This window comes from Pavona decussata, unplaced genomic scaffold, assembly GCF_977016875.1.
Source record: "Pavona decussata unplaced genomic scaffold, jaPavDecu1.1 SCAFFOLD_48, whole genome shotgun sequence".
Lineage (NCBI taxonomy): Eukaryota > Metazoa > Cnidaria > Anthozoa > Scleractinia > Agariciidae > Pavona > Pavona decussata.
Genome location: NW_028145470.1, coordinates 4,733,500 through 4,758,588, shown reverse-complemented (window position 1 = coordinate 4,758,588; position 25,089 = coordinate 4,733,500). Strand labels below are relative to the sequence as shown.

The 25,089-nt window shown below is 38.2% G+C and overlaps 3 protein-coding genes across 6 annotated transcripts; 2 read left to right on the top strand and 1 right to left on the bottom strand.

The window, feature by feature from the left end:
• Positions 1-423: 423 nt before the first annotated feature.
• LOC146481909 (cytochrome P450 4X1-like) lies at positions 424-24,520 on the top strand. 4 transcript variants are annotated; one of them, XM_085108015.1, is made up of 7 exons: positions 424-653; positions 9,756-9,839; positions 13,458-13,989; positions 14,630-14,957; positions 16,194-16,382; positions 17,286-18,955; positions 23,399-24,520. In XM_085108015.1, exons 3-6 carry the CDS (start codon positions 13,462-13,464, stop codon positions 17,609-17,611), a joined length of 1,371 nt encoding a protein of 456 aa, XP_084964141.1. In that variant the 5' UTR covers positions 424-653; positions 9,756-9,839; positions 13,458-13,461; the 3' UTR covers positions 17,612-18,955; positions 23,399-24,520. The 4 variants fall into 4 exon arrangements, with proteins under 4 accessions (XP_084964141.1, XP_084964142.1, XP_084964140.1 ...); XM_085108014.1 differs by lacking the exons at positions 424-653; positions 9,756-9,839 and adding an exon at positions 13,026-13,140 and having other exon boundaries at positions 23,399-24,244; positions 24,335-24,520; XM_085108016.1 differs by lacking the exon at positions 9,756-9,839.
• LOC146481911 (QRFP-like peptide receptor) lies at positions 3,799-7,763 on the bottom strand. Its single transcript, XM_085107616.1, has 2 exons — positions 5,782-7,763; positions 3,799-5,671 (listed from the first exon to the last, which is right to left on the bottom strand). The coding sequence occupies exon 1, from the start codon at positions 7,289-7,291 to the stop codon at positions 6,065-6,067; it is 1,227 nt and encodes a 408-aa protein (XP_084963742.1). The 5' UTR covers positions 7,292-7,763; the 3' UTR covers positions 3,799-5,671; positions 5,782-6,064.
• Positions 19,079-19,911, top strand: LOC146481910 (uncharacterized). Its single transcript, XM_085107575.1, has one exon. The coding sequence runs from the start codon at positions 19,108-19,110 to the stop codon at positions 19,909-19,911; it is 804 nt and encodes a 267-aa protein (XP_084963701.1). The 5' UTR covers positions 19,079-19,107.
• Positions 24,521-25,089: the final 569 nt, after the last annotated feature.

The window sequence follows — 25,089 nt, the reverse complement described above, 5'->3', positions numbered from 1 at the left end:
ATGTGTCGACCGGGAGGGATTGGACTAGTAGAGAAGGAAAATCTGGACTCTTGCTCCGATTGCAGTTCCTTCCTTGGCAATTTCCGCTTCTTTCTTTCCAAAAATTTCCGGCCACTTGCCGCCCTCCCTTATTCCAAATTCTACAGTCTTACTGTAGGATTAAACAGCCCCAATGGTCTCAGTAAACCGCAGAATAAAAGGTTCTTACTTCCCAGTAAATAACTCGAGATTTTATTTTAATATAACTAATAAAACTACTCAAAAGAAGACTGCTAATACCAGTACCCAGATAATACAATGAAAGCCGCGGTGAGAAAATCTGGGCACGAACTTATGAGGGACAGCGCGAGTACAGCGCGGGAAAAATTTGATTCACGTGATCATTTTTGTTTATGAGCAAGGCAGTGTTGCAGGCTTTCGAGTTCTGGAATCTTGAGTTTTTGTTCGGCATAAATGAGTTCCTTCCCTTCGCTTCAGTTAGCAAAATAAGGCTTTAACTTCACAGAAAAAGATAATGGTCTCAGCAAGGGTTTTTTCGCAACGGAAAGGAGATTTTGAGATCTTAAACCTGAAAAATAGTTTCTCGATCTGCAAGTTTGCATGGTACATCGATACAGGATTTTCCAGCGTCAATGAAAAGCTTCAAAATCCAGGTAAGTCTTCAATTAATTGATAAGTAGCTTGTTGTGAGCTTTAATTTTAAATTGAAGGATTCTTTTATACGAATTTGAATTGTATTTTGTGTCATAGTTAAAACTTAAGCTTGTTTAAGTTGCGAAGAAGGCAAAACATGAAGTTCAGTTTGTCCTTTGTAACTCGACTCGGGACTTCATTCATGAAGTTTATGATTATTTCATATGTTCTTTCATTTATTTACCAATAATGGGTATACGAAAAACAACTACAGCAATCTTAGAAAAGGGATAAGAAAAATACTTTTTAGACCTTAAATGCTCTTCGGGAGCTTTTGAGAAACGCTGGGTCCGGAAAACCATTTATGTACATGTAATGTTTCTCAACAATGTCGAGACTCTGGTTGATTTTAAACGCTGCGAATTTTTCAAGATTGATACATCACCTTATGAATGGACCAGTTTGACTGAAAGTTATAACCAATTGCTAGAAATCTCATTCACAAAAATACTCATCGAGCCCAATAAGCCATTCCCGAGTTACTTTGAACCTCTTTATAAAAGCGAGGCTATGTTCCCAGGTTTTGTTCTGAAAATTAGTTTTCATTCACATACAAGCAAAACTAATTTTCACATGAAAAGCTTTGCACTTAGTCTCGCTTTCGTAATGATGCTCCTAGCAACTCAGAAATGGCTAATTATGGGGTAACCGACTTGGTGGATCGCAGCCCTTTCATGGGCATTGTGACTTATTCTTTTTATTGCATTCTTTGAAATAATACATGCTAGCAAACAACCAGAGAAAGTTTCTCTCCTTTCCTTTCACCTCGACTTTTGAAAGTATTGTCAAAGGTCTCGATTTCATCAGTCTTTTCGTCGTTTCGATGTAGACACAATTCGAAAAAGCATCAAAAAAGGTGCAGATTTACACGAAATCTAATATTTGTTGTGTGAACATGGAGAGGACTGATGGTTTGACCGGACGAGGCCTTAGCTTCCCCAAATAACAGCCATCAAGCGAACAGCTGGGAAGTTCAAATCAAAACCAGTTTTCTTGTATTTTACGCGAGTGCTCCTATTGTGTGTTCAAATATTATCAGCCACCAATTTTCTCGTTCCCTGTCAATGATTCATTTCCTAACCAGAATTAACACGTGTTAACGCTTTGCTCTTCAAATTAAATGTTAACTATATCATAATGTACTGGAAACAACTTTCACACGTAACAAACTCGTTTACAAAAGTATATGTTAAGTAATCTTCGGACGTTGTTATCCGCTTTTATGACTTGTTATAGCTTGCACAAATGTCAAAAATCAGACGATCAGCGAAAGTACAAGCCAAAAGCCAGTTTCTTGAATTTTCTGTGAGTGATCTTATTGTGGGTTCAATTGTTACCGGCCAACAATCTTCTGGTTCTCTTGCAAGATTTCATTTCTTCATCAGAGTTAATGCTCAGCTCTTCGAAGAAACTGTTAATTATTTTAAAATGTGGTGACAACAACGCTCACACATTAACAAACTCATTTTTTGTAATATTTGTTAAATAACCTTCTGTTGTTATCTGGTTTAATGATTTTTCATTTAAAAACACCAAAATGTTAACGATGAGGAAGAAACACATAGTAAAGCTCAGGAAATTTCTAATTGTGTAAATTTATTATTATTGTTATTATTATTATTATTATTATTATTATTATTATTATTATTATTATTATTATTATTATTATTATTATTATTATTTTCTGTAGGCTCGACATCTAGGCAGGCTCAGCTCCTAGGTTCCAATTTGGCTTGGATACTCCTCTAGCCTGAGAAAATTGAACGCATAAAAACTCAACGAGAGGAGCGAGCCGAACGCGTCGTAAAAAATGGTACAGAGACGGGATGTACCCCGTCCCCTTATCTCTTCCATTCCGCACTCGATTGGCGCCGCTCGATGAGTTTTCGGAACGGAACGCTACGAATCGTACTATTGATCTGCTGCAAAGGCTGCTGTTTCTGGTATACGAGTCGATAACATATCGTAAAAGTCTGAACATCAATGCCCAGGTTATATTCGTTCAAAGAACTTTGTATTAGTAGGGGGCTTTTTCCATTAAATTCGCTTGAATTTTGACCGTTTTATTTGTTAAGTAAAAACCAGTAATTAACTGTGTTTGCAAGCGGTTACCGCGACAAAAAAGAAGTAACGGATCCTATAGTGAAGGATCTAATCAGCAAAAAATTGTAATATACTTCCCTGACCGTGAAATCAGCCTTGCTCTTTTTTTAGATTATTTATTTTATTTGTGTTCCTTTTGCCTTGATGCATACGCATTTTTTCCAATTTCCTTTTCAATGGAGATAAGTTTGTGACAGCACGCAAGTAGGCGAGGGAAAGCGCCTTTTCAGAAGCCAGGCTAGATCTACATTTCTTTACTCCCTTTAATCCCCTTTTGAGATCAGCATCTACTTTCTCCTTACAATATGACTACTTTATCAAGCATACAGGTCATGAGAAGATGGAAAATGATCACCAAAGAAAAATGTCTTGACTGATCAGACAAATTCTTTCGACAAGTTCCACACGAAATATATTTGAGAACAATGTGGAAAACATGCATGTCGATATTAGGGTTTCAAGGATTAAAGAAGCTAGCAACAATTTGCACCCTTAGCAGATGCTGGAGCACTATGATATCTAAGTTATTCTGCATCAAATTAAACGCACCGTCTTACTCTTAGCTTTGATATACACACATGGGAATTAAATAATTTCGGATGACTTTGTTTAAACCTGATATCTTTTCGGTACAGCTCTCTCTCTCTTTTTTTTTTTTTTTAATTTCTTTTTATTTAATTGCCTTTTACAATTCTTTACAAAGAACAACATTAAACAGAAAAAAAAGACTTATCGATAATTGACAAACCAGACGATTAAAGATAAATAGATGCCTAAAATATATAATGGTAATTGAACTGAGTGGAGTGCAATTTGGTCTGAAATCATACGTGTGATTTCAAATCGAACAAGCGCGCAGCGCGAGTTCGATTTGAAATCATAAGTATGATTTCAGACTAAAATTGCACGACACAAAGTTTAATTAGCACTTTATTACACCTATTTTGAAATCACACAGTTTTTTGTCAATGTTAGTATTCTATTTCTATTATTTCATTTTCATTTTGAAAGGATGTGATTTAGAGCAAAAAATAGTGCGATTCGTGAATAAATCGCACTGCCGAGAGTCAATCAGATTGAAACGATCGCCACTGATTTCAAAATGGGTTTAATAAATGCTGTAATAGTTTACAAACAAGACATAATGGAATTATCGATACTTGACTGTTATGACAAGCTGTGCAATATACAGCTGCCGTTTTGGGTTGTTGGTGTAGAGTTTTTCAGGTCAAACCAAATAACGCCCTCCAGTTTCACCCGAAAACAATTTGTACAAAATTTAATAACAAATTGTACACGTTCCAGACCGTTTTGAGACTGTAATTAAAATTCTAAAGATAATCAGCGGGTGGACTATTAAAAATTTAAAAGTTATTTCCTCTGGGCAAGTTTAATTTCCAGAAAAATGTCCATGTTTTTTTTTAAATAAAATAACCCTAAGGACAGAGAAACTGTCTCTATTTTTCACTGCTTGGGTTTCCTGGTTTGAAATTTTGATAACATACAACTCACAAGAGAGAATTTCTTCTTCAATATTTAGTAGTTTCGGTGACTTTTGTAAACCAGTCCTTGTTATCTGAGTTATTTATTAGACAGAAAGTTAAAACTCATCATGAAAAATGTAAGTATAAAATTTTCAAATTTTTAATTTGCCAGGCCTTTTGCCATAAATAAATTAATACCAACGTCACTTTAAAAGCCAAAAACGTTTTATCAGAGCTAATAGATGAAGGCGAATAAACTTATTAAATAATCTGCAGAAAATATCACGTATTCTCTCCAACGTAAAGTATTAACCAGATTTCAGCATTCCTCTCATAGTATCCAGCTTTCTCCGTCAAGCTGATCATTACTTAGTTACTATGCTAATTCCGAAAAGATCTCTTACAAGTTATTTCATTAACAATAAATAAACTGCGCTGGAAACGTTTCCAAGAAACACTATTAAAAATTCAGTAAGCTCTCTCTTTACCGGCACGTTCAACTGAACAAAGTGCAAGGACCGTTTCTCGCTCTTTTGACATGCAAAGTAATGGCAGAATAAAACTGAAGAGATCGAGAATCGATGAGACTTCTATTTCTTACATTCGTTTGAATTTACCTAAATAGTTATGACAATCGTTCGTTGTGCTTATCCCTCGGCGTGTTTGACATAACTTACCTAGACTCACTTGGAGAATTCACTCAGCACCACTTACGGAATTTGAAACAGCGGTTTTCTTGAGAATCAGTTTCGCAGGAGTTCAAATATTGCTTTTAACTGACTACCAGTAACAATAGGTGGTACACTTTACCACTTATTGGTACTCGTAGTCAATTGAAAGCCACCGATTCTCTTCCATAGTATTTGAACTCAGTCTCCCTGCTTGCCGGCTTATAAAGATGTGTAAATTGTATTAGATATGAATATATTCTTAAGATAAAGATTCAGTGTCACGAGATACCTTTGCGTGGTTTATTAGTTTTTCTTTTAAGCTTACCAACATTTAAAATGCTAATATACACTTAAGGATGTGAGAGAAAATTCTCCTTTTAGTCAGTTTGACGCCTCCATGCACTTCTTCCTTGAACAAAAACTTGGGACTGTGTCAGAGTTCACCTGATCACTTTTGGAGCGCAAACGATAAATTTATCCGTCCAGCATAAAAAATCGACATTGAAAATATCGAAAACATAGACAGCATTTCTGAAACGTTCTGCTCACTGAATAGCTTTCATTTCAATAATTATACATTAAGATTACTTCCACAGACTCCAACCCACCTCGCCTTTGTACAGCATTATAAACTACACCACAGGAAAGTACTACTCAATAACTTTCATTTGAATGGTCACAATTTAGGATTTCATCCACAAACTCAAAATTGAGTACCACCTTGTACAGCATAATAAACAGCACCACAGGAAAGTACTGCTCAGTAGCTTTTATTTGAATGGTCACACTTTAGGATTTCATCAGTCCACAAACTCAAAATTGAATACCACCTTGTACAGCATAATAAACAGCACCACAAGAAAGTACTGCTCAGTAGCTTTCATTTGAATAAATTTCATCCATAGACTCAAAAGTGAGAACAACGTTGTAGCCAGCACGACAATCCGGCCGAAAAGCACTGAAATTGCTGAAATCGCTTTCATTTGAATATTCATACTTGTAAACGGACTTCATCCACAGAACTTTAAAAGCCTTTAACGCATCTTCAGTTCATGATCTCCAGAACTTCTCCTGAAGCCAAAAGAGATTACTAAATCAAATCCTTTTACGCTTTCAAACTGAAGTTATTGTAAACACATTGCCGTTCATAGCTTCTATCTCCGGTGTAGTTTGCCCAGTCTCTATATTTGGCGAAGGAGTAGTAAGCATTCTTTCCCGAACTTGGGGAGATAAAGTTCCGTCGTTTGATCGGCCGAAAATTTTCGCAATGCTGCCACGACTGAGTTCAAACGATTGATTCCGCTGAAATGAGCTTCGTAGGCGGCGATTCAACTGCCTTGCAAGAATTCTATCGTTCGAAACGCTCTTTTCTCGTACGGAAATCCGCTCAAAAATTTTTCTGACGGGCCTAATATCGTCGTCCGTTACACGGCAACATTTGGTTATGTAGGCCTTGAAAGCCAAGCGAAATTCCTCTATACATATGCTATAGACGATTGGGTTGGTGCAGCTGTTGGCATATATGAGCATTTCTCCCCATACAAGGACTTTTCGCCCAGACTCGAAGTCGTTGGTAAAGTCACTCAAGACCCAAAGGATATGGTTCGGTAGCATACAAACTGCGAAAAGTAAAACCACAATGGCCATCATTCGTACGACTTTCGCCACGTCTCGGTCTTGGACTCTATGTGCTGCGGTTAGATTCTTTCGATTCTCGCGAAGTTGCACCGCGATTTTTACATACACCAGCGTGATTATCGACAGAGGTATAACATATTGAAAAACGAATATAAAAACTGTGTAGATGCGACTGTGAAGCTTCGACCAAGTCTCTTCGCACCTTGAGTTTCTTTTTGTTAAAACTATAATGTAGGGGAGAACGAATATTAACGAAACAACCCAGATTACGGCGATTGTTATTTTGGCGCGTTTTCTTCCCGCTGGCATCCGCATCGGGCGCGAAATGGCTGAGTACCTGTTATAGGCTATCGCTGTAAGAGTTCCAACGGATGCAAAAGTACACATGGTCATTATAGGGTAAATAATGTGACATAGAAACTTTCCGAACGGCCAAATATAGCTGTTTTCCTGCACCGCAACGTCGAATGGTATACACAGTATTGTGACAGCGAGATCCGCTACGGCCAAGTTCATGATGTAAAAGTTTGTCGATGTGCGGAGCTTTTGTTGCCGACAAACGACCAAACAGACCAGCACATTACCAATTATGCCAGTAACGAAGATCACAGCGTACAATGTGAGTTTTACTGCTCTTATCGCTTCATTTTCTTTCAGCGAACCGGCCGAGGCTAGACTATCTTTGGTGTTGTTTTCCTCCATTACTTCTAAACAGACCCGATAACCATATGTTGTTCAGTTCTAAAACTCAGCGTGATATAACATGGCACAGATCCACTCCACTCAGCGGAGCAGGTGGCGATAAAAACAACTCAGACAACTCGAAAATGTCGGACGAGACAGTGAGCTCTGAATAATAAACCTTTTCCCGCGACTGAGAATGTCCTCTATTAATTGCGAGTTGATCCGCTCATTATATAGACCCAACGTTTTCTATCTTCTTTGAACTGCCTGCATGAAAGCCAGTATAAATCTTTTCCATTACAACAGAAGCGCCAATCAATCACACATCATCTACACGCAAACCTTGAGGCACTTTTTCGCTGGTCTAAAGACAGTTATAAAGTCCTTAGAGCTTTCCGAGGTTCAAAAGCTTGAAAATAAAAATCTCCTAAGGGCGTAAGGCTGTAATTAGAAAAGCCAAGAAATTTTTAAAACCTCTTGGAAAAGTAGCAATTTTATGGTTTTTGGTTGATTTATGAGCTAAATTGACACCTACCACTAATATTAAAACAGGGTTAAAATGTAAACATGACGCGTCTGAGTAAGAAGAGCGTCTGCTAAAGCAGTAGGAGAAATTCAAGGCATAATTGTTCGAAAAAAAGCTATAACAATAGTGCTGAGATTGACAATTCTGATAAGCATGACCTCGTTCGTCCTTTCCTCCATATGCCGATCTTTAAAGATAAGGTTTAAAAATTTTAATCTGCAAATTATTCAGGGGGTCAAAACCCTCAATTCAAAAGAACAAATTTATTTTGCCTTAAGAGTGAAAGGCCTCCAAAATGTTAAATCCCTGAGGTGGTCTGAAAATTAAAGCGTAAGTGATTTTCTTCCAAATTTCAAAACAGGTGGAAAATAAGTTCTCCAACCGCAGACCAATCCTGAGTCAATGAATCTGTCCACATTTAGGTTTTATTTTGTGAATAATGACTATTTACCTATTTTTAGTCAATATCCCGTTGATTTAATAACAGATATATCTCCAGTTCCAGGTATAAAAGCATGATTGTTTCATTCTGCCCTCCTTTGTGGGTTGTCTTAAAAAATTGATTATTATTCTCGATTTCGCATCCTTTGAAATCAAAATGTGGCGCTGAGTTTTAACGGAAATTGATTCGGTGTTGTTTTTAGGTTGCATGTTGCAAACACTTGTTAACTATAATAGGTAGGAAAAATATCTCGAAGAAACGAGAAAGAAATGTATTGAGATTTTGTAAAACTCTTTAATTCCCATCGCTTAATCTTCCTTAGTTACATATTACGTATTATGTGGTTCTAACTTTTTAGTCTTAGCGTGGAAGAAATCCTTAACTATGAACGTCCAAAGGAAAGTCGGCTATTGAGCAGTACCTGTCTGTTTATAATGCTGACTACATGTTTGTTTTTGTTAAACGTTTGATCTGTAAGTGAAACTGATTCTAATTGTGACCATTCAAATGAAAGCTACTAAGCAGTACTTTCCTGTGGTGCTGTTTATGATGCTGTACAAAGGTGATTCTAACGTTTGAGTCCATGGACGAAATCTTTACGTGTGGTCATTCAAATGAAAGTTGTTTGTGAATGGTGATCTCCTTAACATATGGTGCTCTCTATTGTTCAGTATTGGTGAAACGAAATTCGGGATATTTCTTTAGTGTTGATCGTTGACATTAATTGAGGAAAAAGGCGGAATAAAACAGAAAACTCTAGACGCCGCTTTGATGTCATAAATCCGTTACATGGAATGTATGCCACCCCGGGAGTTGAAATGAAAACGGCATGAAATAATTACAATAATGAGAGAAAAGGAGAAAAGGACACCTGCTTCTACTGAATGACACGGAACGCGACAAGAGCGCGATTAATACGTCCAAAGAGGTTTTACTGAGATGCCGCCAATTGCGTGCAAACTACAGACTACAAATGCGCCGCGTGTCACACGAAGAGAAGGGCCAAAATAAATGAGCGCGTTTTGTGTACTTGTTATTTTTCATTCTAAATCGTTGTACACACAAAATATCAGATATTTTTTTTAATTTAATGGAGCTGGACTAAGGTTATCAGTTTTCAGATCAATTTGAAGAGAGAAAGAGGAAAGACTAAAGCAGTTTATATCTTCAGTTCCTGTAAAGAGTAGAAAGCAGATGAATGAGTCTCCATTGTATTGTTAAAAGCGCCCTTTTGGCAAAGATGAGAACTGCCTTAGAACCATAAATATTTTAGTCTTATATTCTGGGAGGGGTTTTAAAAAGTATTTCCCCAAAGCAATACATGAATATTATATTTTCTTCATTTAATTGTCATGTATGATTTAAACATTGTAAACATGGCGAGAATTCCGGCCGATTTACAAACTTTCGGTAAAAGAAAATTAAAAATTGGTTACCACAGTGAGAGGAAGCTTTAACTCAGTGAGATTCTTCGATTTAAAAAAACGCAAAACACGTTACTTTTTTTTTTGCAGTTTGTTTTGTTTGTGGAAACGCATTTCGTTCAGTCGCGTTTAAGGTTGCAGGCCGAACAGGAAGGAAATACGAGCATCCGTCAGGTAAAGTGCAAGTACAAGATATACACAATTAATTAATAACCATTAAATGGGTCACGAAAGGAAGAAAAGCTTACATTAAAACGGTTTATCAGAAAACATTTGACCCCTACGAATAGGCTTATGCCCAAAATTGCTAACTTAAGCGACGTATTAATGAACAATTTTCCCTATTTCGCTTGTTCTGTGTTCCTTATCTTGGGATTCAAATTGACGCATGTTCAGGGCCGTAGGCAGGCTTTCAGAAGAGGCGTCCCCCGAAAATTTGAAATCTAGAAGCTCTGAAGTGCATTTATTTTTAGTACTTTTTCATTAATATCTCTTAAAAATATAAGCCTCGTCCAAGTGTAAAATGGTAGCCTTTTTATTGCTTACAAGTCAACATTATTTATATGCGCTCCTTGACCGTGTGATACTCGAACCACAGTCGTTTTTGCGGGAGTCGAATTATCCTCCTTCCCACGACTTCCTTGAAAACGACTGTGTGGGAGGCTACTGTTGCTAAGGCTCAGTCGTTTGGTGGAGGTGCATTCAGATATGGTTCAGTAAACTGCTCAAACAAGCAGTATCAACTCGAAATTCATCAGGTAAACTTGCTATAGAGCGGTTTCCAATTGAGTGTCGTAAAACCAAAACCAAAACCAAAGTAATTACTCTGGCCAATCGCAACAGATGTAAACAACCCAACGAGCCAATCAGAATTCGAGGCAAATACATGTAACTGGCGCCAAGCGCGGGAAAACGCTTGCGGCGAAAACACGATTGGTTTTGGTTTGGATTCCCATTGGTTGAGAAAGTGGCGCGAGTTTTGGTAATGCAAAACCAAAGCAAACAAGAAATTACTTTTGACACTCAATTGGAAACTGCTCTAATTAAATGTACGCAAGAAGCTATATTGGTCGAAAGACGGTGGGGAAAAGTGGCCAACATGGAGAAGTTGTAGCCTGTGAGAGCAGAAGCCTTCTCCAGTGTTTGTTTTCACCTTCCGCTCTTTTTGCAGGCCTCTCACCTTTTTTAATTAACCACGGCTTTAACAGGGCCGGGATCAGATGTCTGCGAAGTCACTATTCGAACATGTCTACGTTGCCGCATCGTTTCAGTCGCATTTTCGGAGAATGCAGCTTATTGACACACATTTAATTTTGAACAAATTGCCTTAGGGAATCATCTGAATTTTTTCCCCTAAATTTGCTCACCTTACGGCGATTAAGCTTTCAGGGCGCAATTGTAAACTTCATTTCGGAATTTTTTTTTTCAACTAACAATATATATATTTTTTAATTTCGGGATAAACTTTAGACGAAACAATTTTTAAAAAGTAATTCCCCAAAGCAATACATATAAATAATATATTTCTTCCTTTGAATGTCGTATAGTAATGACGATAAATATTTTCAACAAGACGAGAATTCCTGCCGATTTTTGAACATCTGGTAAAAGAAAATTAAATATTAGTGATCGCAGCCAGAGCAGGTTTTAACTCAGTGAGATTCTTCACTTTAAAAAAACGCGAAAAGCTAGTATTTTTGTTTTGTTTTGTTTTGTATGTGCAAATGTACTATCTTGGGTTTCCGAGCAGGAAGGAAATTTGAACATCCGTCAGGTGAAGTGCAGGTTCAAGATATACAGTTAATTAATGACCATTACATGGGTCATGGAAAGAGGAAAAGCTTACATTAAAACGGTTTATCACAAAACATTTAACCCCTACGAGTGGGCCTTTCGTCCTTTGCCAAACTGCTGACTTGGGCGACATAAGGATCGTTACGTTCGCTTGTTCTGTATTCCTCATCTCAGGATTTAGGTGAACGCATGTTGTACACTGACCAAGAGCTTCAGTGAAACCCTAAACCTATTGCAGGCCAATATATTGATTTTTCATACTCTGTTTCATTAGACTTGATTACTAATATCCTTACCGCTTTTCAGACAAAACCGGCTCTAAAATCAAGACCTCAGGATGTTTATAATCCCTTTTTAAAAATTCAGTTAGTAGACAAAACGTTATTAAGCGTTCAAAAAGAAAGTGGTTCTACTATTTTCCCAATATTAAGTCTCCGAACGGCTAAAAAAAACCATTTCCTTGGAATTTTTCCGAAGATCGGCGAATACTTTCAAAGATTACTGAGGAATTTCCGAAAACTGTTTTGACTATACTCCAAATACATTTCGTGCTCACCCATGCAACACTCAACAAACGCACCAGGAAATAACTGTGAATACAACCCGTGGGATACCACAGAATATGAAACGGCTTTCTTCTTTCTGTTCGGCTGTATTCTCCATGGAATGGGGAAAAGAATTGAAAAAGGATCGTACCTAGACGAATGGTAAGGGCTGAATTTGGACGAACCCGCGTCATGCCATTGACTTTGACCCAGTGCCTTTCACCTGGGTCCAGTTGAAAGTGACCGGTTAAAATCGTTAAAATGAACTACCTAGAGCTGGGCTGAACGATGAAATATTATCTTCCAGCATATACGGGAAAGAAAATGTCACATTTCGGCTTATGTTGGATTTAAATGGTTCATCGGCTCTTACATAAAATGCTCAAACAAAAAAATTGAGAAAACCAAACTGTTTGAATTTATTGGATTTGCATTTACTCATCATACAGTAATAGGCGAGGATAAGGATAACGATAAACGAGGCTCATTAGTTTCGGGACCATAAGTCTTTACACCAGGGAGGGGGGGGGGGGGGTAAAGTCACCTACGATGACAGCAAATGTATGCACCTGGGTGAAGAGAGACAATGTGGAGCAATTGTTTCATGCCCAAGGAAACAAAACGACGACGGAAGCTACTCTAGGCTAGATCCCCGGGAGGTGGGGTACTCAAGACAGTTTTATACGAGGAGGCTCAGACAAGAAATGTAACCCTTTCATATACCTTCCATAGGAAATCAGGAAATGGTAGCCCTTTCACTTACATACAGTAAGAAACACTCTATCTTTTTTCGTTGGGCCTTGTTCCAGCTATTTCTAACTCCCCTTTAAAAAATGATAGTTTTCACCACCCAAACGTTCTATTTGATTGTATTGGTATTTGGTTGCGAATAATATTTGGAAAATCGACCGTACATTGGAGCTTGGAACCAATGGAACGAATTGAAATTTTAGGAAAAAATCCGCTGTCCTATCCAGGTTTCCGATCCGCTCCCAATATTGCACAGAATTGCACAGAACCTCCAAAATGGAGGACAGCCATTTTGTGTTGGTTCGGGATGTGTCGTTGTCTTGTGCCGTTATTTTGCTTGCTTGGTTAATTGTTAAAGTCTTAGTAACAATACTTTCGCGTAAAAGGTAAGAAATTATTCACCTAAATAATCCGGTAACATTAACTTAAGAAAAGAAACGTTTACAAGTGAGGTGACAAAAGCATGACCGATGTATGCATGATCGCATGATACGTACACAATGTTTAATTTGTATCGTAATGAAGTAAGCAGTGTAAGCCATTGCAAATAAAAGGCTTAAAATTTTCAAACTTCAACTGGATTCGAACTATGACTGATTTTAGAATGGTCTTGGCAGATTCGATCTGGCAGATTTCCTGAAGTTCACTTCTCTTCGATATTCCTCATTCATGTTTAATACAGCTTTTATTCTCCCTTTGTTAGGTCAATGCCCCCTGGTCCTACACCTAATTGGCTCTTTGGGAACACAGCTGTTTTCCGTACCAATGTAGAAGAAAGGCATGTGCGACTCCTGGAACTGCACAAGAAATATGGCAAGGTGGTTCGGATTCAAATGGGAAGACCTCCATTATACGGAAGAGATATCTTCTCTATTGCTGATCCTGCCTTGTGTGAAGAAATCCTGAAATCTAAGAGCTATGCAATCTCAAAACTCACACAAGCTCGTTTTCAAATGCTTCTCGGCAAGTATGGCCTCAATGGCTTGGAAGGTGAAATGTGGAAGAAGCACAGAAAACTTATCATGCCATTGTTTCATTCTGGTTTTCTGAGTTATGCTTTAGACGTCATCAGTGACAAAGCTCAAATTGTAATTGAGAAATGGAAAAAGGTGCCCACTGGATCATCAATAGAAGTTTTCTCGTTTGTTAAAAATCTTGGTCTTGATATCATCAGCAAGGCGGCATTTGGTTATGATTTGAAAGTGCAGGAAAAACCTGATGACAGGCTAGTCAAGGTTTGTTTAGCTAGGGGTATCTTCTTTTCATAGGGGTGGGATTGGGAGGGGTGGTGGTGGGGGAGCTGAGGTTCTGCCCTAAGGTCCAAACCCTTACCCTTTTATATACCATTTTTGGCACACAAGGGAATAACCCTTTCACATACTTTCCATGGAAAATGGTACCCCTTTCACAGACCTATAGTAAAAAAACTGCATCCTTTTTTGTTCGGTCTTTTTGATAAAATTTTGAAAAGGCCCTTTTAAATACCCGAGTGACACTTTTCCAACCCTTTTCTATACTCCATCTCATAAAATCCCTATCTTTATTTATATCTCCAGCCTGACAAGGTACCCTTTCAAGCAAAGGCTCCTTGTATAGTCCATTATAGCGAGTACCCGTCAGGTTTCTTTTATCTGTTTTTTGTTTTGTTTGTTTGTTTGATCTTTCCATTTTTAGGGGAGACGTATTACTCTCCTCCCTCCTTGCGACTCCCCTACAAATAACTCTGTGGGAGGCTGGCCAAAGTAGAGAGAATGCGGAGAAATTTTGATTCCAAGGTCAAATTGTCACTTGTATCCCACATTTTCCACTGAACTCTTCAATATTATTATGGTATGTGCATAATAATGTTTATGAGATCAATCATTTTCTTTTCAGGCTGTGAATTCTTTTCTGAGACATGCTGGTGACATTGCATTCTTGGCACTTCCAAGGCTGTGGTCTTGGATGCATCCTTTCAAAGCAATTCATGTCCATCAACACCAAAGTGTCCTGGACAACCTTGTAAGACAGATAATTAAGCAGCGCCAGGGTGAGGACGATGGCGATGATAAAAGAGATTTGTTGACGTTGTTGTTGAGAGCGCAAGATCCAGAGTCCAAATACAAACTTACAGATGTGGAAGTACATGATGAAATCCTGGCCTTTTTGTTTGCTGGGTTTGAGACTACTACGTCACAACTGTGCTGGATTTTATACCACCTAGGTGAGTACAGAAGCACAGTGTAGACACAGATGAATAATAATAGGTCAACGTTAAGTGTACTCCCGCCACAGGCACCCCCACACAGCCTGTGCATAATTTTAGCTTCTATAGCACAAACTGAAAGCAACCAGAAGTATTTCTTCCCCCGCCCCCCCCCCCCCCCCCTCCTAGATGGGATGTCACTGAATATCCACTCCCCAGCCACCATCAAACGGATGCTACTCCAGCATGGTGTACCCAGCATGAAGTGACAAGTGGCTAGAAGTACTGCTACTCTTTGCTGGGTGAAAATTATGCTAGTCCATCACAGAATACCCAGCATGAAATGCTACTTACTCTCCCTCTCCCCCAAAGGAATGCTGGCTAGTGCATCACAAAGTTGCCTCCAGTATTGCTGTTAGGCTTCATTGATGGCTTTTATATACCTAAGGAAACAACATGGTAACTAGCCTTGAAACACCGACCCTTTGATCTTATGATCGAAAGTCAGATCAATGGTAATAGCCTGCAAACAAGTTCTCTGATTGCAGTCTCTCACAAGATCTGTTTGGGGTGTGACAGGGTTTGTACGGGTCATGGAAAACCTGGAAAGTCATGGAATTTTAGAATTTCGTTTTCCAGGCCTGGAAAGTCTTGGAATTTAGGTGTGGGTCCTGGAAAGTCATGGAAAATGATGTTTATTAAAAAGAACAAAATAAATTGGTTTTTTTGCGAAGAAAATAGTAGAAACAAACCCAAAATGAAAGATGATTTCCAAGAAAATGGTCAAATTTAGGTCATGGAAAACTTGGAGAAGTCATGGAAAAGGTCATGGAAAGTCATGGAATTTCAAAAGCTCAAAAGAGTACGAACCCTGTGTGAGCAGCAGGCAAGATGAAAGCGGCAGGAGGATTTACAAGTAGTTGCTCATATTTCTCCTTCTGCCCCGTCCCCAACCCTGCTGTAATCCTCTTGCAGCTTGCTTCACTTGCCACTAGTGCCCCAAATAAGTCTTGTGTGAGACCAATATATAGCATGTTCCCAGGCTAATCAAATGTCTTACACACCAACCACCACAACTGACACCACGTCTCCACTTATGATGCAGATGTAGATGTCAAAAGACTTGTGGGCTCTGACAAAAAAAACCTGTTTTCCTTCTTTGAATACATAACAAATCCCCTTGAATCTTATTTTCTTGTGATGTTCTTGTCATGTTGTGTTCTGATTTGTCTTGGTTGTATGGTTCATTCCCAGCTCAGCACCCTGAAATTCAGGCTTTGGCTCAAGAAGAAGTTGACCGAGTACTTGGGGACTCAGATGTGGTGACTTCAGAGATGGAAAAGGAACTCAGATACGTAGCAAATTGTATAAAGGAGTCTCAGCGACTTATTCCTGTAATAACTGGCTTCAGCAGAGGAGCTGTTGAAGATACTGAGTTAGCAGGTAAGGTTCATTTAATATTTTGTACCAAAGATGAAGAATGCTCTTACTCAATTTTCATTGCTCTGGGCAGAGCATATAAAAAGGAAATACTTCTGTTCAATTCATAGGGATTTTCCTTTTTGGACATTGTTGCCTGAGAAGGGGACTCTCATGTACAGGTGTTAAGGATGATTGCTGGTCGGAACCTATACCAAACTGGGGAACTTATACCAAAATCGTATATGTTTGTGTGTCTTGAATTCTTTTACATCTCAAAGAGGTACTAATATCCTTTCTGGCAAGTAGTTTCCTGGCTTGATCCCTGAAAGATATTGAGGTAACTTTAAGTAGTGGTCTTTTTAAACTCTTAAAGAAGGAATCAGTGCCTGAAATTAAATGTGGAAAGTCAGAGCCTACAAAATGCTATTTTAAGTTACCAAGCTTCACTGGTCCCCAAATCAAGAAGTTTTCAAGCTTGTATTAATTCTTTATTGCGTGTATATCGATTCTAGAAAATAAAGATTCTGTGAATTTAGTGTATCGAAGTACTAGCAAAAAGAATCCACCATGTGCTCTCGGTATCACTGCATGTCACATGGGTAAACAAACTCCCACCAATAGCGTAGCTCCACTGCTCACTATACAAACACAAACAACCCTCAATTTCTTGATTCGCTCTGACGAAGGGCCAACGCTCGAAACGTCAGCGCTCGAATCTCTTTACGGTGGCCAATTTACCTTTAGTTATCAACTCTGTTGATAAACCAAACATTCGTTTCTACTCCCCACCGACGCAGCACCACAGTTTCTTTAGAAACTAACCCCCTTAAACAAACTCCAGACCACCGCCTGGTAGAAAACTCCGAGTCTTTGCCACATTTGTGTTAAGGCTTCTGTCTTTGTGTTTGCTTTCTTTTTGGGAAGGATTTCACATACCCAAAGGCTCTGTACTTTTTCTGGATTCATACGTCCTGCACCATTTGGAAGATTTGTGGGATAATCCAGAAGAGTTTGATCCAACGCGTTGGGATGACAAGATGGCTGTTCACACCTTCTCGTTTCTTCCTTTTGGTGGTGGAAGCAGGCGTTGCGCCGGTCAGCCTTTTGCTGTGGTGGAAATGAAGGCTGTGGTTGCATTGATTTTGAGAAACTTCACACTGAAGTTGGACGAAAGCAAGCCTATTTCCACTGAAGTGAAAATTGCGCTTGGACCGCGGGAAATCCATTTCTTTGTCAGTAGGAGGAGATGACTTTGTGAAAGCAGTTGGTTTCAAAAGTAGTCAGGGAGTTAGCGGAGTTAGTGCTGACTGTGTGTGTCAAGTATAGAGTGGATGGTGTACTCAAGGGTCTGTCCAGGGGACGGGATCAAATCCTAGTGGTATGAACGATGTTTGTCCCATGAACCTAGTTTAATAGCTCCCACGAGTCTCCTGTAGCTCAGTGGTGGAGCATCCGAACTAGTAATCGGAAGGTTTTAGGTTCGACTCCTGATAGGAGAACTCAGATTTCCTTTTGCCGAGTATGTCTGTGTCACTCACTGAATAAAACATCATTGTCAAGGTTGCTCTTTTCGCTCAAGGATAGTCTATTGAGAAGAACACGCGAAAGCACGCGAAAATCCCCAGCCGCGGGAAACGTGACGTGTGCGTGGGCGTCTTTTGCGCGCGCTCGCATGTTTACCCCGCTCTGCATTCCCCGAGCGAAAAGAGGGACTGCTTGTAGTTTTACTGGGCCGGGTGAGGACAGTCCTGAAAGAGATTGTTGTTATTGACTGACATTTGAAAAACCCTAACGGGAGTTATTCTCCGTGCCCACTGGAAATCCGAAACGTTGTTTAGTCTCTCTGCTGGTCGTTGACTTGATTGGACATTAAGTCATAATGGATGTTATTGGCCTTAAAGACTCAAAGAGTGATCTGTCTGTTTTGGTAAATTTCAATCTTGTTTTTTTTTTAGGTCGAATTGTTTTTGTTTATTTCATTTGTCGAGGTAAAGAAGGGGTACTTTTTAGAGGAGCATTTGGGTGGCGCGAGTTTTGCTCCTCGCATGCGTTCTTGTCCAGCCAATGCGCGTTGTATGTCAAAATCGTACTCATATCGCCCTAGATCCCCGTGAAATTGTTGCAAAACTCGTAGGTAGTTTACACGACCAATTTGAAATCACACTTAAAATTATTGCTAAAATTGTTTCAAAACCCGCATTTGTAAACGGTCGCTAGATTTGTGGTATCCGCGTGATAGTCTCAGGTAATAGGACATTGTCTTTGTTGCAACCCGATATCGACGAAAGGAGACCACCAGAGTGTAGAACACTGCTCTATTGTAAACAGTCTTTTTCAGGACTACCCCCCCCCCCCCTCCACGGAAGATCGCATTAGGGAAAATAACACACACATACTAAAAATCTTAGGTCACATTTTCGATCACTGAAGTTAAAATATAGCTGTTGTATGACAAAGCAGGAGGCGATTAACTACTGTGCATGTAGTTAGTGATGCTTAGTATAGCGCAGTTTCAGTTGAAGAGGTTCTCATTTTAATATACGTAGTTGTAGTGTATTAACCAATGATGGTGAAAAGTAAAGGGGAGGAGAAGGGTGTGAAGGTGCTGATGCGGAGCGGACGTGTTTTGCTGTGCTCCCGCAAAAGATGAAATTTTGTCTCAAAAAATAGCTATAATCGTTATCTTTTCAAGTTACTATATTTATTATTTGTGTGTAGCTCTACTAGTTATCGAAATTTGCAAATTATGGTAAGAAAAAGTCATTCGAAGCAGCCCAAACACCTCGTGGCAGCTCATGGCGCTGAACAAGCTCACCAAAGCGACGAAGCTTTTCAAGGCGACGAAGCTCAAGCATCTGTGGATACAGAAGAGTTTGTCTCTTTACGATCAGTTCAAGAAATGCTGAAAGTACAAGAATCGATGCTACGAGCGTTGTTTGATTCAGTCGTGAAATCACTGACGGCGAGAGTGGATGGTGTGGTTGAGTCGGTTAATTCCCTCAAAGCAAGTTTGGAGTTTTCCCAAAAAGACATCGAGGAACTTAAGCCCTTTGCGTCTAAGCTTGAGGAAGCCAAGGACGAGATTGATCAGTTAAATTCAGACCTGGCTCAACAAGAGCTAAAAGCGGAGTATCTAGAAAACCAATCGAGGAGAAATAATATCCGTATTAAAGGAATTGCCGAAGGTGAAAAGGAGAATTGGGATGAAGTTGAATCGAAAGTTAAACATGCCATCAAAGCTAAACTTGATTTGGATGTCGACATTGAGAGAGCTCATCGTGTGGAGCGACGGAAGAAGAGAGGCAGTGCCAACGCAAATGAGCCACGCACAATAGTGTGCCGTCTTCGCGACTGGAAGCAACGTGAGCAAGTTCTAAGGAAAGCTCGGAAAGAAAAGCCCGTTGGATTACACATCAGTGAGGATATCGCGTTCGCAACTCTGAAAAAGCGGGAGGCTCACCTTGAGAAGTTTAAAGCTGCTAAACAGGCGGGTAAAATTGCATATTTTGTACTCGATCGCTTAGTCATTCGAGATAAATCATATGACTAGTTTATCATCCATGCCATTTTATAATTTGGACGATGATGAATTTCGGCTAACTCTCATTGAATTTATGAATGGCGGTACCATCAATTTTGATCCTGATAGATTAGCTCAGTTAAAGTTTAATCCTTTGTTATGTGAATCCTATAAAAATTTCAGTCTTTGTAAAGACAATGATCCAGATATGAATTTTTATTTAAAAAACAATAGCTGTGAATACTATACTGAAGATAGCTTCAAAAACATGTTAGCCGAAAACGAAAGTCGCCTAAATTTAAAATGCAGTACCCTTGAATCTAGCCTTTCGTTCCTCCATATGAACATTCGTAGTTTAAATAATAAATTTGATAAGCTTACAAATTTTCTAGGCCAACTTGTAGTGAAATTTCCTATCATTGGGATTTCTGAGACTTGGCTTGATGATTGTTATCATTTTTCCGATATAGCGGGTTACAATTTTTTGCATAAACCTAGAGTTGATCGCATTGGTGGAGGTGTTGGCCTTTACATTTGTGAGCATTTAAATTACAAAGAACGTCATGATCTAGGCTTCCCTGGGGACAAATCTGCTGAATCCTTGTTTGTTGAAATTAATAGGACAAAAGTAAAGAACATAATTGTCGGCATTATCTATCGACCACCCGACTCGAAGTTACATGAATTTCTGTCTGACTTGGATCTAGTACTTGGGAAAATTTCCAAGGAAAATAAGCTTGTATTTTTAATGGGTGACTGGAATTTAAATCTAATTAACCATCATTGTCATAAAGCGACAAGTGATTTCTTAGATTTGTTGTACTCTAGGATGTTTTTTCCACTAACAACACGTCCCACTAGAATTACGGCGAACAAAGCTTCGTTAATAGATAATATTTTCACGAACGATCCACTTCGTCCCTCAATAAGCGGTCTTTTTCTCAATGACATATCTGACCATTTACCGATATTTTCACTTATCATGTATAATAATACTACCAGTGATAAGAATAAATGCGTATTTTTTCGTGAAAAAAATGCGCATAATCTAAGTGTATTTAAAGACGAGTTAGGAAGATAAACTGGACTGAAATGCCTGGTTTAAATGATCCTTCCTGCGCTTATGAACTCTTTGTTGGAAAGTATACTACAGTTTATGATTAATGTTTTCCACTCAAAAAAATGAAAGCGAAACGGTTCAATCTTCGTAAGCCTTGGTTTACTAAAGGACTGGCTAAATCCATAAGGAAGAAAAATATGTTATATCAGTCTTTTCTTAATAACCCTAACTCTTCCAATGAAAATGCATATAAGTCGTACAAAAACAAACTTACTCATTCTCTTCGAGTTGCTAAACGTTTATATTATGAAAAACAAATTGAAAAATTAAAATCAAATGTCAAGGCTACCTGGAAAGTTCTAAATGAAATCCTTAATAGAAATAAAGGAAAGCGTAGCTTGCCATCTATATTTAGGGCAGATTCTCGAGAAATTTCCAATCCAAAAGATATAGCTAATTTCTTTTGTAAATATTTTACTAATATTGGCCCCAATTTAGCTAGCAAAATTCCTGTATCAGAAAAGTCGCACAATTCTTTTTTACCTCCAAAACTAGTTAATTCAATATTTCTAGATGCTGTAAATGAGCAAGAAATTATTGAAATATGTAGCACTTGTCGTTCAGGTACTGCTGTAGGTTATGACAACATTTCTATGAACCTAATTAAAGAATCTATCGATTTAATTATTTCACCTCTTACATGCATAATTAACTTATCCATCACTTCTGGAATTGTACCAAAACAATTAAAAATTGCTCGAGTTATTCCTTTATTTAAATCTGGTGAGCAGGATATATTTACGAACTACCGACCGGTGTCTGTTTTACCAGCATTCTCTAAAATCCTAGAGAGAGTAATGTACAATCGTCTTTTAATGTTTCTTAATAATCATAACATTCTCTCTGACAATCAGTATGGTTTTCGCAAGCATCACTCCACCGCTTATGCTCTTGCTTGTTTATATGACAAAATCTCTTCCGCCATTGACAATAAGGAATGCACAGTTGGTATTTTTATAGACTTGTCCAAGGCCTTTGACACCGTTGATCATAACATTTTGATTTCAAAATTAGAGCATTATGGTGTTCGTGGCACTCCACTTAGATGGTTCGAAAGCTATCTAAGCAATAGACAACAATATGTGGAATTTAATGGCGTTAGGTCGGAGTCTTGCGAAATTAAGTGCGGGGTGCCTCAGGGTTCTATACTAGGTCCCCTACTTTTCCTACTCTATATAAATGATCTGTGTAACGTGTCGAAGGTCGTGGACTTCATTCTTTTTGCAGATGATACAAACATATTTTTCTCCCACAAAGATTTTAACTTGCTTCCTGGAATCTTGAATTCTGAATTGCTTAAATTAACTCATTGGTGTCGAGCAAACAAACTGTCCATTAACTTTAAAAAATCAAATTTTATGGTTTTTAGACCACCCCAAAGGAGGCAAACACTTGATATATCTATTCAAATTGACAACAATGCAATTAAACGTGTGAAAGAAACAGTATTTTTAGGTGTTATCCTTGATGAGCATTTGTCATGGAAGCCTCACATTCTTAGTGTTTCTAGAAAAATATCAAAATCAATAGGTATTATTTATAAGTCTAGTTTTTGCCTCCCCAAAACCTCCTTACGTTCCTTGTACTATAGTCTAGTTTACCCTTACTTAATTTATTGTGTTTCTGTGTGGGGATCGACGTATCAGTCTAATTTAAATCGGATTATTGTTCTGCAAAAGAAGATAATTAGAATAATATCAAAAGTTTCTTTTGATGCTCATACCGGTGTTCTTTTTAAAGAACAGGAGATTTTAAAATTCTCTGACATTTATTTATACCAAATAGGTAAATGTATGTATCTTTTTAAAAGAAGCTTACTTCCAAATTATTTTCGTGATATGTTTACTGTTGCAAGTCAAATACATTCTTATAAAACAAGAAATTCCAACCTTTTCTATATACCTTATTGTCGAACTAATCTTCGAAAATTCTCAATTCGGTTTCAAGGTCCTTCGTTTTTCAACTCGCTAAGTCGTGAAATTCAAAACAGTGAAACTATCAGTTTGTTTGGCAAAAGACTTAAAAAATTCCTTCTATCTAAGTTAAATTGACTCTTTGTTGAGCTACACACCTTTTCTTTACCTTTTCTTTCTTTTCTTCCTTTCCTTTTTTTTTTTTTTTTCCTTTTCTTCTTTTAAAAAAAAAAAATTTAATTGGAAATTTCAATCAGTACCCTTAACTTCAATGGTTTATCCAATAGTTCTAGGAAGCCTATAGTTAATAAGCCCCCGGCTTCTATATAGGCTTCCTAGCCTTTAACACATTTAATATTGTAAATAGTCAAGTATGAATATTGTAATAGTAAGAATATTGTGTGTCGTCTATAATGTATTTATGTTGTATTTTTTTTGTTAATGGCAAATAAATTGAATTGAATTGAATTGAATTGAGGGAAAGGGGGATGAAAAGAGAAATTATTTTAGTCGTCGAGGCATACAGTGTTCAGACTTAAACTTGCCTCAATTGACCTTAATGAAGCGGTTTGAAGAAACAGATTCTCTTGCGATTGGAAATCGCCTTTATTGTAACATAGCGGTGTGTTAAACTTACACAAGTTATAGAAAATAAGCTGTGACGTTATTTATAAGTATGAAATTGTAAAAACGCCGTTAAAATATTTTTACAAGTTACAGTTGTATATAGGGCTTTCCTTTAGAATTTCCAGTAAACAAATCTATTTTACTCGTTCATTAACACGCTCCCATCTGGCCTTGGAGGTCACATGATACAGCAGTGGATGACTCGCATCGCTCTGCATCTGGGTGTTCTTGGTTTCGTCATCCTCGCATACTCAGGGCCAGATAATTGAGATGGGAGAAATATTTTTAAGACGAAATCGGTGCGAAGAATTCCCAGTAAAGTGTTAAAAGTAGAGTAGTGGAGGCAGGGGCTCTTCCATAACTGTTTCATCAGTAGGGAGTTTAAGAAGCTACTACGGCGACGGCAACGAGAACGTCACAAAACAATAGGATATAATGAGAAAAACAAAGGCCCGGCACGTACGTTATAAATTTTGCTACATTTCTCCACCTTGCTCGGCCAAACAAGAACGTGAAATAACCAAATTCAAAGTTTTGTGGAGAACGTGAGCACTTGACGGTAATTTTTTTTGATCTCTGTCTCAACTTGAACGCCGTTTCCACCTGTTCTGTTACTGGATAGTTCGGCCACATTGTACAAGTTGAACGAATTGGAATAATTGCGAAGTAGTTAAAGTAACGCGAACTTATATTTTCAAGCGACGTTTACGTTGTGGTTTCTTAAAGTCCCTAATATTACCTTTGCATGCAGCACAAAAAAGATTTCCAAAATAGTAGAGATAGTAGTAGGTAGGAGTAGAGATTGAGGGCCCAAGAAAAAGAGGAAAAACGTGGCAAAGCTAGGCTCGTTGTAAAACTCAGCAAGCCGTTCCATTTCTTTTCGAAATAACTTTAAGCGAGGGATTGCGTTTCTTTCACGAAAAAGTGCTCGTAAGAACGATAACAACAATAAATTATAAACAGTAAGTCCCAATGTCAACTTGCATAATCTCTTCACTGTTTTCTTTGTATTTCTTTTGGTACTAGTTGGGAGAATTTGTTTACACATCAAGACATTTCATCTTTGGTGATCATTGTATTTATTCTCATGACCTGGAGATTTGACTGTGTTGCGATCTTGTAAAGAGAAGTTAGATGTTGATCACTATATATTGCGGCTTAAAGGGGAAGTATCATGTGAATTCGATGTCATTTCAGAACCCCCAAAATGTTTGTTTGTTAACTGAAAAATAATTGTCTAGTTTTGTTATAAATTATCACCCCAGTGCAATGAGTTGTTGATTAGTGCCTCTGGCCAGAGATAGTAGGTTGGAGTGGATTGAAACTTGAAGAATGGATTGAAACTTGAAAAACATAAGGCTAATGTTTTTCAATTTCTCGCATTTTTGCTTCCAAAATGCGCTAGAACAGATCATGAGTTGTTCCTTTCAAGAATTGAGTTTATCTCTTTCCTCTCCAGCATTTTTAACAAAAGATACCAAAAACCCCATGATACTTCCCTTTTAATAGACCATTCTCCAAAATGGCGGCAACAGATTCGAATGAGTC

Coding starts and splice junctions, on each gene's coding strand:
- LOC146481911 (XM_085107616.1), bottom strand. CDS start 7,291: ATGGAGGAAAACAACACCAAAGATAGTCTAGCCTCGGCCGGTTCGCTG.
- LOC146481909 (XM_085108014.1), top strand. CDS start 13,031: ATGGAGGACAGCCATTTTGTGTTGGTTCGGGATGTGTCGTTGTCTTGT. Junction 13,141..13,457: donor ACAATACTTTCGCGTAAAAG/GTAAGAAATTAT, acceptor TCCCTTTGTTAG/GTCAATGCCCCCTGGTCCTA. Junction 16,383..17,285: donor TGAAGATACTGAGTTAGCAG/GTAAGGTTCATT, acceptor CTTTTTGGGAAG/GATTTCACATACCCAAAGGC.
- LOC146481910 (XM_085107575.1), top strand. CDS start 19,108: ATGGTAAGAAAAAGTCATTCGAAGCAGCCCAAACACCTCGTGGCAGCT.